Source organism: Acomys russatus, chromosome 23 (assembly GCF_903995435.1).
Source record: "Acomys russatus chromosome 23, mAcoRus1.1, whole genome shotgun sequence".
Lineage (NCBI taxonomy): Eukaryota > Metazoa > Chordata > Mammalia > Rodentia > Muridae > Acomys > Acomys russatus.
This window is the reverse complement of record NC_067159.1, coordinates 27,644,909-27,659,224: the sequence shown is the minus strand read 5'-3', so window position 1 is coordinate 27,659,224 and position 14,316 is coordinate 27,644,909. Positions and strand designations below refer to the sequence as shown.

The 14,316-nt window shown below is 37.0% G+C and overlaps 1 protein-coding gene across 1 annotated transcript in view; it reads left to right on the top strand.

Moving 5' to 3' along the window:
- Nucleotides 1-10,223, top strand: part of Ugt8 (UDP glycosyltransferase 8) — a 61,745-nt gene extending 51,522 nt beyond the window's left edge. Inside the window, exons 3-6 of the mRNA XM_051166028.1 lie at nt 1,781-1,923; nt 3,272-3,348; nt 5,735-5,954; nt 9,365-10,223. Coding sequence (XP_051021985.1) covers nt 1,781-1,923; nt 3,272-3,348; nt 5,735-5,954; nt 9,365-9,728 — 804 coding nt within the window. The 3' untranslated portion in view covers nt 9,729-10,223. The remainder of the gene's footprint in view (nt 1-1,780; nt 1,924-3,271; nt 3,349-5,734; nt 5,955-9,364) is intronic.
- The last annotated feature ends 4,093 nt before the right edge of the window (nt 10,224-14,316 follow it).

Here is a 14,316-nt window from a genome sequence, read left to right as displayed (position 1 = left end):
TTATTACCTGGAATCCACTTAAACGCTAGGGTGTTTCAAGTTCACGCCTGCAGGTCTTCCCCACAAGGCCCTTGGTCAGCCACCTGGACTCCTGTGTCTACCAGTGCCAATGCTGTACGAAACTGTCCTGCCCTGGTCTCCTGGGCTGCTGCATGGTGCTCCATGGCTATTTGCTGAAGTTGAAAGTGCTACAAAATCAAAGATGACCTAAATGGCATAATTTTTAAGGCTTCCTGCCTCTGAGTAAATTTTTTGAAAATGGTATTGATCCTAAATTGAGTGGTAGGTGGTAAATTACATGAAGGCAAGGCGTAGCGGAGGGGAGCCATGTTTCATGTACTCCGTGCAGCATTTGTTCTTGTGTTAGAAATGTTTGCCTTAGAGGTGTGCATTTTAAATTGTGAATAGATTTGCTTCTCATTCTTACTTAGAATCTAGTGATATCATGCTTAAATTTTCATCATGTGAAGTAAGCTTTGTAAATGTAGCAAATGATAAATTATTAGTTTTAATCTAAAATTGTGATAGGTTCAAGTTATTTAATACAGTGTTCAAGTTTCCTAGAAAATGTTTAATATAGGTTTCTACCCAGTAATCAAAATGTGTTTTCTTCACTGGCTAACCCCTCCTTACAGTGTTTTGCTTCTCTAATTCATTTGGGATATAAACTGTGCTCCCTCCCTTCCTTCTCTAGGAGTGAAATACCATACAGTTACCACTAAATGAAGAAAAATGCAGGTCATTTATTCTCTTTATATAGGCAAGATGAGCTTTAGTATCACTGTGACATGATTCTTACCCTGTAGTGCTCCTTGGCACTGGGTCAGTGTACAATGAGAGTGACACAGGGCAGCAGTCCACTGATACTGAGCAGAAAGTTAAGATCTGTGTAGTGGCATTGACAGCAGGCTCTGTAATACAAACAATATCACAAAACTTAGTCACACCCTTGTTTTGATGTCTGTCCATGGCATACTAGTCAATAGGCAGGAGAAACATTGTGTATCCTCAGATGCTTCTGGGCTCATTAGTATTCCCAAAGTAAGCAGCCTCCACATCTTTGACCCTCCACTAACCTAAAACTTATGCTTACAGAGTATAGCTGACAGGAGTGATTGGTAAGGGACTGCTTTGTACAAATGACCATTCCCAACACAAGTTTGATAGGACTCACTGAGAATTTTAGCTGCAGGGTTTTGATGGTCAGTCTGAATCTTTTGCCCATATTCTCATATTTCTCTCTAACCATGGATGGGTCAACTACTAGAATGTTCTGATTTTTGAGGTCTGACACTGTCAGCTATTAGTTTTCAGTTTGTTACTCACTGATGAAAGGGGGAGGGGCAAAAAAACATAATGCTATCCTAGTTCCGTGAACATTGATCAGAAGAAATTTTAAATGTCATTTATTTTATATCTTTGAGTGTTTTTCCTACATGTATGTATGTCGTCTGTACGTATCTGTCATGGGTATAGATCAGAAGAGTGTGCCATATCCCCAGAAACTATAATTATGGACAGGTGTATGTGTGCATTGAGAACTGAACCCTAGTCCTATACATGAGTGATAAGTGTCCTTGGTGGCTGAACAATCTCTCTGGCCCCTGAAATAAACCATTTAAAACAGTTTGTAGTTTTTAAGAGGAAAGGAACATACGCTGTTTTTACTTTTTTGTTGTTGTTTAAGGAAATTATACAAAGACTTCAAAGTACACTTTGGATGGCACTGACTGAACTGTATTTGCTCTTCATAAAGTTGCCTTCTGTGTTTCTATTGCAGGATCTGCAGAGGTGGGTAAACGGTGCTCAGGAACATGGCTTTGTCCTGGTGTCTTTTGGAGCTGGTGTCAAGTATCTGTCAGAAGACATCGCTATCAAACTGGCAGGAGCCCTGGGGAGATTGCCGCAAAAAGTGATTTGGAGGTAAGGGCATGATAACTCAGCTTAGTTTTTTTTTTTTTTTGCTCTTGGATCTCAGTATCTTCTTATTTAATCTTCATGCCCTTGTAGACCATGGCACATTGATTCATTGGCAGGATTAGACAATCTTGAGGTTTCATTTTGTTTCTAATGCATTGAGATCCATAATCAATTCATAAAGGTCTGTTATTGATAAAGATAACTGCGTAGGATATATGCAGAATATATGATGTGGAATAAGACTGTGTGGGGCACAGTTTTATGTTTCCTTCAGATTAAATGCCCATTTTTTCTTATTTTAAAAATTTAGACATAATTTCATGCCTGTCTGTATATTTATTAAAATCAGTTTGGAATAAACCAGATAATGATTAGTAAGTAATTTAAACACTTCATTAATTTGGGTACTTTACACTCTCCCTGTAATATCTCACCTATATTATTATTTCCAGGTGCTTAATCTGAAAGACAGCTTCTGAAACTCTCAGCACCTTACCATCTAATTAATATTGTTAAGATAGACTCTGAGATACATTCCAGATTCTTCCAAAGGCACAGCAACAGGGAGTCCAACCTGCATACTTCATTGAGCACTCACTTATTTGCATGGGCCACTGCTTTGGAACTCTGGAAATATATTAGTGAACACAACTCCACAATAAGGAAAACGGGTCTCCCAAGCCATTATATATACTCTGAATTGTCTAGGCATTTAACTTTATAACATTGTGTAAGGCTGGGATAGAAAATGGGCATTTTATCCTGAGCAGGACTTTCCCCTTTCAACCCTGTTTCCATTAAGATTTCTCTATCGGGCTTAACTCAGAACCTACGTGTGCCTTATTGAGGACAGTTCTGTCTGTTTGCATCAGACTCCATCAACCTCATATTTGTGTGGCACATTTGAGATTCACCACATAGGAAACAGCCTAACTATGTGCTTTGCTCTGCCAGTCTCTCTGGAGCCAAGGCATGGAAGCATACTTCCTGCTGCCTTTCAGTGTTGGGGTTGCAAGGATAGAGACTAGCGACAGCCTTGAGGCGGTTGTTTCTCTTCTCTCTGAGTACTTGTGTGGAATTTAACTTAGAAAATATTCATTTGGGTCCCCAAATGTTTTATGTATGTATCTTAGAAGAATAAATGGAAAATAGACTTTGTGAGAATATTATATCTTATCTATATGTGGAATGTTTTATTATGGAGAACATTTTTGTTGATACTAAGCCAAAATTTCACTCATAAGAATATCAGTAATTTATCACGCAACATAACACTTGTAAATCTGCAAAATTTTAACCCATGTTGTAAGGCCTCATTTCTGAAAGACCCATTGTTTGGTGTCCGTTTTAGGTTTTCTGGAACCAAACCAAAGAACCTAGGAAACAACACTAAGCTCATAGAATGGTTGCCGCAGAATGACCTGCTTGGTAAGTCAGTAGCTGTACTCACTTGACTGATAGGTGAAATGTGTGTGGGTTATGGTGTCTCAATCTTACCTAGTACTTCAATTCTTAAAATTCAGACCACTGATTCATAATTTTGTTTGTTGTAAGATGCAACCACTACAATCTGTAATAAAAAATTAAACAACCTCCCAATTTTAATTCTCCATAAAACATATTAAATTCTGTAAGTTAATAGCAATAAATGAAGCTATATCTGATTAGGTTAACTGCTAAAAGCCAATAAAATTAAAACAAAACAAAAAAAACACAAACTGGAATTAAATTCATTTATAGATGTAGCTAAATCCTAGATAATTTGAGTAATTTTCTTATCTGAAACCAAAGAAACACTCAAAATAAGGGAAATAGTTGATTTGAGTTTAATTTGATCATTTGCCTTAATTATTTGTAAACTACTAGGTAGTTTTAATAAAAAAGCATTTATTTTAAATTTTCATTTGTTGTGATTTTTTTCTTCTACACAAAATTAAAATAATATTGATTACATGCTTATCTTTTAAGTATGCCTAAATATAAATTATTTTATTTTATGAGTACAGACAATAAAAATGAACATTTTTATTCATTAAATTTATTTATTAAATGCTGTGTCATCCCTTGATAAGTATTAAAGAAATGATAAGAAAGATGTTGACCTGAGTAATATTGGTCACCACTCATGCATAAATAACACCAAATATCAAATAAAATAACTTATTTTAAAATTATTGTTCTTAAAATACTAGTAACAGTCTTAAAATATTTTAAAATGATCATTTAAAAGTATAGTTATTTTAAAATATACTTTCAATGATCTTAAAAGCTGACATTTTATTTATTATTCTTGTTTTGTTTTTTTAGACAGGCTCTCATGTAACCCATATTGTCCTTGCATTCAACTATATAGCTTTGAAGTCTTGCCTCTCTCTCCCAAGTACTGGAATTATAGTTGTATACCATCAAATAGTTAAATAGTTAAATCACCGAGGATTGAACCCAGGACCTCAGATGATTGGCAATCACTCTACCATTAGTCTAGCAGGTTTAATTTTTCACTGTAAAATGGTGAATAACTTTTACATATAATACTTTTCTACCTAGCTTATTGTAAATGTAATAAATGAAACCGAACCTCAAAAATGAACACAAAAATTATCTTTTCTCAAGACTTATGTTTTTTCCTTTTCTTGTCTGTCTTTTTTGTTATGACTTTAGAGTCCATACAAGGCAGTAAAAAGCAGAAAAACTTCATAGAAACATTGACCGTCACCTAGCTCAGTGCAACAGTGCAATGATTTTTGTCTGGGAACAGCTGATCTTTACGTGTGGGACCAACAACAAAGCACAGCTGTTTAATGGTCTGTAAGGAAGACCTCTTCAACCTGGCTCCCCCAGATTCTCCCTGTCTCATTTTTCTGACCTTTTCAAGACTAGTACTTTCATATTACTCTGAGCATCGCCTCCGTAGGTTCTGTGATGACTTCCATAATCAAAGATTATCCAGGACAAGAAGGAGGCACCAAACCACTGTCTTTTCCCTTCATGCTGCAGTTGCCCTTTTCCTCATATGCTAGCTCAACTTGATATTTCAATGCTGGACTTGGTAGTACAGATTTTGTTCAAATACGAGTTCTACTGCCAAAAACTACTTTTACATCTGCTCCTTAGTTAGCCTGAGGTAAGGGATAGGCACTATCTACACAACACTTCGAAAGACGCATGCACTGAGAGCTCATTGGTACAGCAGTTTGTACACAGTTTTGTACCTGGTTAGTATATTAAGTGGGTTTCTATTTCTGCATCCTATAATTATTTACTGGCCAATGACATATTTCCTAGGCATATTTTTATTTTTCTTGCACTTTTGTAAGTTTTTCATCTCTGTAATGAATACAGGCCATTTACTAGAAGAAACGCCTCATTAAAAATCTGACAAGCTAACCTTTCTATTCCGGTGACAGCTAAATAGTATATGATGCTGCATCTCTTACAGCTGAGGACCTCACTGATTTTCTATTTACTTTTAGCAATTATAGCGTGTGTTGCTAGTCATGTGACAGTTGTACTTGAGATAACGTCATATATTTCATGATTGTTCTATGTCTGAGTTACCAAAAAACAGCTTTCAGTATATATGTATATATACACACACACATGTATGTATATATACATATATATGTATATATACACACATATATATACATATATATATGTAACAAACATTTTAATTGGTATAAAGAATGGAGCAATGAAATTACCACTTTAAAAAATTTTCTAAAATGTATGTTTACTATATTTTCTAGGTCTTGAAAAAAGCTCTGGGTAAATCTGGAGTAATAATATAAGTTATTTTCTTTCTATCCTTTAGGTCATCCAAACATCAGAGCCTTCCTAAGCCATGGTGGTTTGAACAGTATTTTTGAAACTATGTATCATGGTGTCCCTGTAGTGGGAATCCCACTTTTTGGAGACCATTATGATACTATGACTCGAGTACAGGCAAAAGGCATGGGGATCTTGTTAGAATGGAAGACAGTTACTGAGGAAGAGTTGTATGATGCACTGGGGAAGGTTATCAATAATCCCAGGTAAGGTTTAGGTTCATATAAGGCAGATGATAGTATGTATACATATATACTTCCATGCATGTATTTGTTTACACGGTGTATTGGCAGCTGTAGGTTCGTCAAGGACAGATATCCCTTATATTACTGTTAGGCCTTCTGTGTGTTTTCTAAAAAATTTGAAGTTAAACACATCTGTCATTTAACCATCCATGTTGTGACCCTGAGGTTTTTGCTACCAAGATTTGTCAGACAGAGAAACTAAGGTGGAAACAATCGTGGGATCTCTCTAGCATGTCAGGTTTTGTATCTGTTATTTACCTTTGGTACTCACTGCACTAGCTACATTCCTGTGACCTAGTCCTTGACAAGATGTGATGTGGAAGAGGGAGGATTGATTTTGGCACAAGTGCCTCACAGCTGTCGTTATGTGCACCTCACATCTTGAGGGGAAAGCAAAGAGTAGAGAATAGTCCCGCTGTGCTGGCTTTCTTCTTTTTCCTCAGCCTGAGTCCCCAGACATAGGACAATGCTATCATCTTTCTTACTTTGTTCCTTTCTGGAACTCTTCTCACACACATATGCAGAAGTATGCTTCTTGGGGAATTCTAAATCCACTCATGTTGACAGTGCTGATCAGCCATCACGCTTGCAGCTGCCCTGGACCAGAGCTGCTCCTTCCACTGTAGAATTGAGGCACTTGAAGGTCAGAGAGCGTCAGCAGTTTGCCTGCAGTCACATAGCTATTCAAAGACGAACTGAAGACAGACTTATCAGATTCCTAAGCAGAGCTCTTTATCCTGCCTGGCTTCCCCAGCACTAGCTGTTCCTGAGATGTATTTGCTTTTGTGAATGATGAATTAGAATCTTTATTTTGCCTTTTAATTCTTGATGTGTCCTGAGTTAACCCACTTCACAAATGAGGCTCAGTGGGCAGCTGGCCTGGGTAGTTTTAAACAAAGCAGTGATTTTCATCATTTAAAGAAGTGTTTAGTTTATCATGTGCCCCAAATGATATTAAATAGCTGAAGAGACTAGTCTGATTTCTGTCTATACCTAGGTAATATGACAGGACCTTGAGTTGAGAGTCATTTCTATAAGAAATGCAACATAAAAAAAATGGTTTCTTAAGCAACAGGGAATCTTACATGTAAAATTTTGGAATCATCCATGGCTCATTATGTTACCTTTTGTAAGCTTAGAGATGGCCCTCATCTGTGGGCCCTTAAAATAGCCAATACGTTGGTCAAAATGTGACACTCAGAGCAGTATGTCTGTGCTCAGGCACTACCATACTACCCCATTAATCTACGGTTTCCCGTGTTAGCCTTACACATTTTGAGGCATGTCCTTGGGGAAGTGTTTGCAGTACTAACACTGGCTCATTGTATTGCAGCATTTATAGGAAGTGGTTCAGCAAAGTAGTCTGTGTGTTGGTTTTGATTGTGGAACTGGAGGTTGAACCCAGGGGCTTGCACATGCCAGGCAAGCACTCTCCCATGAGCTGTATTCCTAGCTCAGCTGAGCAGTGTTCTCCGAGGTGTGAGCCAGCATGAATTAGAGAAACGATCAGGCTATACTCATTACATTGCAATGAGATCCTAACTGCAGACTCTTGAAATATACATAAATACATTAATTGTGCCATTTCCTAAAAGCCTTTATATAATTGAAGTGATTTTTACCTCAAATATATGGGAAATACTCCACTTCTGATGTGAACTCATTATTTAAAAGGCTAAAATTTCCATTAACATTATACTCAAGATATTCTAGTTTAAGCCAAGTAACTAATCTTGCTAAAGAAAGTTTTTTTTTTTTTAATCATGGTTGTTTGTTTGTTTGTTTTGCCTTTTTAAACCTAAAGCCCACATGCTATTATCGTAATCCTACTTCCTTTACTAGTGTTTGGTTTTGCTTAATGGAAACCCACTACCTTCTTCTAAGGGAAATGTCTATAATTTTTTTGCTTTATTTTTCTACTTTAAGGAAAATTATCGATAAACATATTTTTTATCGAACAGAGTAAGAAGAAATCTTTCATTTTCTTTTGCCATCAGGTGAAAAGTGTGATACAATGTAAAGCAAGATGTGAGTGAGATCATAATATTTGTGTGAAAAATTTCAATCATTTTCAACTGGACTCATTATATAGGAAATAGCTATAGCAGAGTAAATGTGCCTTTAAAAGCTATATCCTCTCATAGCATGGATATAGAAACTCCTACAAGTGATTATCCTGTCTAGCTACTCACCTCAGACCGGATTTTCTTCCATTCATTGCCCTAATTTGCTCCCATGAACATTACAGGATAAATAGTTAGTGCTAGAGCTACATTGTAAAAGGAACATCATGTCAATTCATATGGAAGTGTAGACTTTCCATGAGGTGCTATTATCATGTAGCTCCTCCTGCTCTCTGGATGCTCATACCGTCACATGCCATGCTGTCCACACTATGGCTAGGGCTGGCACCTTGAAGAACTTACTGTTCACCGGATCTGCCATAGTCCTGCAGGTTGCAAGCATCGCAATCGCTTCTGACTTTTCCTTTACTTACTCTCACACTGAATCCACTATATTACCAATTCCTACTGGCTGTTTCATTCTACCATTTTCTCCCATTTGGTTGAGCCTATTATCTCTTTTTACGACTCGTGTGGTCTTTTACATGTCCCACCTACTGTCAATATCTTCCTCTATCTTAGTCATTTCTATGATATAATGACTGTTTGATTCTGTGATAAAAGCTACATAATTTGTTGTTTAGTATAGCCTTCAGCACCTTGCCAGACACTCCTGGCATTGCACACTGCGTGTGAAAGATTTGACCCTTGGAATGCACCTGTTCTCTTAGCTTTCTGATTCTTCACACTCTGTTTTAGCATGCCAGTTCTTCGCATATGCCTAAGTCTTTCTTCCTTGGTAAGACACCACTGCAGAGCCTTATCTTTTGTGATTTTTATTTTTTGAAGTAGAACCTATCCCTTTTATCTAAGCACTAAGAACTTAGAACAGTTCTTTAACTGACTGACACTGTTTTTAAAAAACTGGTAGAAAAAATGTCCATGCTTTTCTCTGTATTTTTTTGTAGAATTTGAAAATGTCCCTTTTCTGATGAGACACTTAGGTAAACAGAATTTGGAAGCATCTGATGGGTAGAGTGTGTGATACAGTGTGGGAACGACTCCAGTTAGAAAATGTAAACCTGCCTCTCAACTGTGGAATCATTTCATGTTTCTGGGTTCGCTTTCCCTCCACAGCTTGAAATATATGGAGACGCTGTATGTATTCAAAGCATTTAACCCAGCATCTGGAGCACACTTAGGTGCTCAGAGAAGAATGCCAGTCATTCCCCCACATTCCTAAATTGAGATAACCCTCAGTCCACAACCAGTGTATACATACTTATGTCACATTTGTCCCCATTGCAGCTATCGGCAGAGGGCTCAGAAGTTATCGGAAATTCATAAGGATCAGCCCGGCCACCCTGTCAATCGGACTACCTATTGGATAGACTACATTCTTCGCCATGACGGAGCCCATCACCTCCGCTCTGCTGTCCATCAGATCTCTTTCTGTCAGTATTTCCTACTGGATATTGCCTTTGTACTTTTGCTTGGTGCTGCCTTGTTCTACTTCATGTTGTCCTATGTGACAAAATTTATCTATAGAAAAATCAAAAGTCTGTGGTCTGGAAATAAGCATAGCACAGTTAATGGACATTACCAAAATGGAATCCTCAATGGCAAATACAAAGGAAATGGTCATATTAAACATGAAAAGAAGGTAAAATGAGCCAACAGCCCAGGTGGTGGGAACAAATCTGTTCATCCCTGAGTTTGTCCTGCTATACTTAGTCTAACAGCTACTAAAGCTAAATGTCAGCAAACAAGTCTAACACTTCCTCATCAGGCCACTAATGAAATGCCATGGGTGAAATGTCTGTACAGAGCACAGCCCTAAATGCAAACAAGTATTTCATTCAAATACTGATGCAGAAAGTTGGCACTGAATGGTTTAGAAGCCTTAATTATTTAAATCAATTAAGTGCTTGTGTCAGACCTTAGTTTTAAATGTTATGTATGTAGTATAGGTGAAGAATGGTGTCTTTTCTCTTAATGAGATGTGTGTGTGTTTCCTCTATCATTGAGTTTTAGCTCGTATTTGTTGAAAGTACAACATGTTCAGGAAGGGAGTAGGAATGTTTTTCTGCCAGTGTTTAGCATATGTGAACTTTAGAATCCTACCTTCAAAGACTGTTTGCTTCAAAACTCAATGCAAAGCGACAAATGAAAAGATGGGTGGCACAATTTTTGTATTTTTGTTTATTATAGATTTTTTTTATTTGTTTCTTTTGTATATGCCCTTTTCTTACTAACTTTGGATGTTTGTGAAGGAAAACATGTAATGAAGTAAATGAGTGAACTGATTTTCATGTTTAGCTTAAGTTTTCCTACCAATATTTTTCTCTGGAAGAATTTTCTAATTTTTTCTGTCTTCTTTTAGTCAGTAACATATAAGTCATGTAATTAAGACAAAGCACCAAAGCTCTTACTTTTTGTTCAAAGTACTGAAGATTATTACTCACGTGGCACTTGGAAGCAAGGCCATTGTGGAAATGTTTATGTGACTGTTGATTATTCTATAATTTACATTTTGAACATTCATGTGTCACCACTCTAAAAATTTAACTTTAAAATACCACCTTCCATTTTTTTAATTGTCTGGGTCACACAATATAGTACATAGGTGCCAATATAATTCTTCTAAGCAGAACATTTGCAGTTCTTCTGATTGGTACCTGCTTTTCTGCAGGGATTTGCGGTTTGTCAGCAAATAAGACTTTACATGCTACATGGAAGTGACAGAAATTGTACCACCCACTTGTGCAAATGAGTTCTTATTCCCTCCTCATTCCATTAGCCCAGCTCAGCACCCTTTTATGTCATTGTGTCTGACATGGGACAGTGACAGTATTCATTTGGAACAGGGAGACAAGTCACAGACTTTAAAAAATCAGGACCTCCCTGCTGAACCACTTACCACAACTGAAAGCTTAATCCATGTCACTGTTTACTGAGCATTTGCACTACACATGCAGAGTGTGTGCTTTATTTATTTGTGGTTGGAAATACCACATTTGACACTTGAGAGTAGAGAAATGAAATATTTACTTAATGTCACTCACTAACACGGAAGAGTTGTGAAAAATCTAGAATGCTGTAAATCCTTGTCATACACTATGACATACAATTTTGTGACACCCCCACCAGGAGCCACCCTCATATACTTAGAAGTAATATCAATAGTTTTTTAATGCACAATGCATACAATGTACTGCTTTCTGAATACTTGAAGAAATGGTATATATACAAACCTGTTAATTACACCTTTTCACAATCTTATCACAACGTTGCCATTAAAAGAGAAAAAAAAAAAACAAAAATAAACACAGGCAATGAATGGTGGGATGGTAACAGAACATAGAGTGTATGAATGAGTTGATTTTACTTTTGTCATTGGATGAAGTTGACAATAGGCACTAACTGGATAATTAAGCATATGTTAATTTCCACTGTGATTTAAAAGACTGAAAACAATAAACAAAATTGAAAATAGAGAAATGTGGTTGGAATAAAATTTTTATTCATATTTTAATTCACAGTGTCATATATACATTATATTTACATTATAAGCAATGTTTCTAAGGACTCCCAACTTTTGTATGTATATATGAATGTGAAAACAATGTATTAAATGTGAGAACATATTTAATAAAAATTAAATTCAGGGACTTATCCTTTTAAAGTACACCAACATGGATGTTTAAATTCTATCCCAGCATTAAGAGTGTTAATTACAACTCTTATCATAGTTTCTTTGTTTTATTTTGTTTCATTTAGTTTTTGTTGTTTTCCTTTACCAAACGCCTGCCCTGGACTGCCAGGAAGCTTATTAGCCAGTTTTAGTAAGTAGGATGATTTAAATTTTTCTATATTTGGGCTAACTTCTCTAATGAAGTTTTCAAGATGGCATTAGTTTGTTTATTTAATTTGCAATTGTTCAGAAAGAGTCACTGCAGCAGTAGGTGCTTCCATAGCTGGTTTTATGAAATGAAAATTAGATTTTTTTACTTGTAAATTGGCAACTTGCAATATCTCACCAATAGCAGAAGGCAACAGTTTTTATAACACAGATTGGTAATAGCTTGTGTTCAGTTGGAAGTGATACTGTATTATTGAACTTGTAGGAAACTAGATATTTTCCTCAAATCTCAGACTCTCACTAAATCCTAAATTACTTCTAAAATTGAATGACTCCACTTTAAAAGGTTTAAGAGTTGAAGAACCATGAGGCTGGCATATTGCTTATAATGTGGCCTTGGGTTGTTCTCCAGAACTTCTCATCCTACCATATCTTCCCTAAAGAGGAACCAAAGTTAGTTTCAAAATATTCTCAAGTAATAATTTAGGTGTTTGCTTATTTAAAGCATAATTAATTCATTTCTCATTCTTTCTGCTGTAATTCAATGAGTTTATAAATGTCACATTTGATGGTGTTATCATTATCTATAATAAAATAAAGGAGAAAACTTTTAAAAAATTTAATCATTTTACATAATGATCCTGACCCTTTCCCTCCTCTCCTTTAAGCCCACTCTTATGCCCCCTTCCACCATTACCCTCTCTCCTTCTCTGCTAATGGGGGGCCCAAAGGGTACCAACTCACCCTCACACTTCAAGTAGCAGCAAGACTAAGCACATCCTCTCCTACTGAGGCCTGACAAGGCAGCCTAGCAAGGTGAAGGGGATACAAAGGTAGGTAGGTAACTGAGTCAAAGACAGCCCTACTCCCATTTTTAGGGGAGCCACATGATAACCATACTGCACATCTGCTACCTAAGTATAGGGGATCTAGGTTCATCCCGTGCATGCTCTCTGGTTAGTTGTTGGGTCCAGGTTCATATACTCTGTAGGTCTTCCTGTGGGCTCCTTAATTCCCCACCTCCCTCAATCCTTCCTTCCACTCTTCCAAAAACTTCCCATGTTTGGCCTATTGTTTGGCTGTGGGTTTCTGCATCTGTTTCCATCAGATGATAGATGGAGTCTCTCAGAAGACACTTAGGCAGGGTTTCTGTCAGCAAGCATAGGAGAATATCATTAATAATGAAAGAGGTTGGCTCTCTCCCATGGCATGGGTCTCCAATTGGGCCAGTCACTGATTTGCTATTCCCCTAGTGTCTGCTCCATCTTAGTCTCTACACTTCTTGTAGACAAGACAGATTTTGAATCAAAGGTATAATGAGTGGGTTGATGTCACCCTCCCTCAACTGGAAGTCCCACCTGGCTATAGGAGGTAGTAACTTCAGGCTCCTTACCCACTGCTGATAGGAATTTCAGCTAGGGTCACCCCATAGACTCCCAGAGGCCATGTCCTGGAGATGTGTCACCAAAGATTTCCATTCTCTCTCAGAGCTCTCCCCCAACCTCTCTGCCCATCTGATCCCCACCTCCTTTCCCTCCATCTACTTCAGATGTCTATTTTATTTCTTCTTCTTAGTGAGATTCAAGCATCCTCCTTTGGGACTTCCTTGGCTTCTTTGGGTCTATGTGTTATAGCACAGTTACCCTGTACTATATGGCTAATATCCACTTCTAAGTGAGTACATGCCATGTGAGTCTTTCTGGGTCTTGGTTACCTTACACAGGATGGTTTTTTCTAATTCCATCCATTTGATGACAAATTTCATGATGACTTTGTTTTTAATAGCTGAATAGTATTCCATTGTGGAAATGTGCCACAGTTTCTTTATCCATTCTTCAGTTGAGGGATATCTAAGTTGTTTCCAGTTTCTGGCTATTATGAATAAAGCTCCTGTGAACATATTTGAGCAAGTGTCCTTGTGGTATGGTAGAGTATCTTTTGGGTGTATGTCCAGGAGTCATATAGCTGGGTTTTGAGTTAGAACTACTCTCAATTTTTTGAGAAACCATCAGATTGATTTCCAGAGTGGTTGTACAAGTTTGCATTCCCATCAGCAATGAAGAAGTGTATGTCTTGCTTTGTATCCTCTCCAGTTTGTGCTGCCACTTGAGATTTTGATCTTAGGCATTCTGATGGGTATAAGATGGAATCTCAGAGTCATTTTGATTTGCACTTCCCTGATAACTAGAGATATTGAGCATTTCTTTAAGTGTTTCTTGGTTGTTAGAGATTCCTCTGTTGAAAATTTTTTTGTTTAGCTCTATACCATATTTTTAAATTGGATTATTTTGGTTTGTTAGTATGTAATTTTTGAGTTCTTTATATATTTTTATATTAGCCTTCTGTTGGATGTAGGGATAATAAAGATATTTGCCCATTCTGGAGGCTGCTGTTTTGT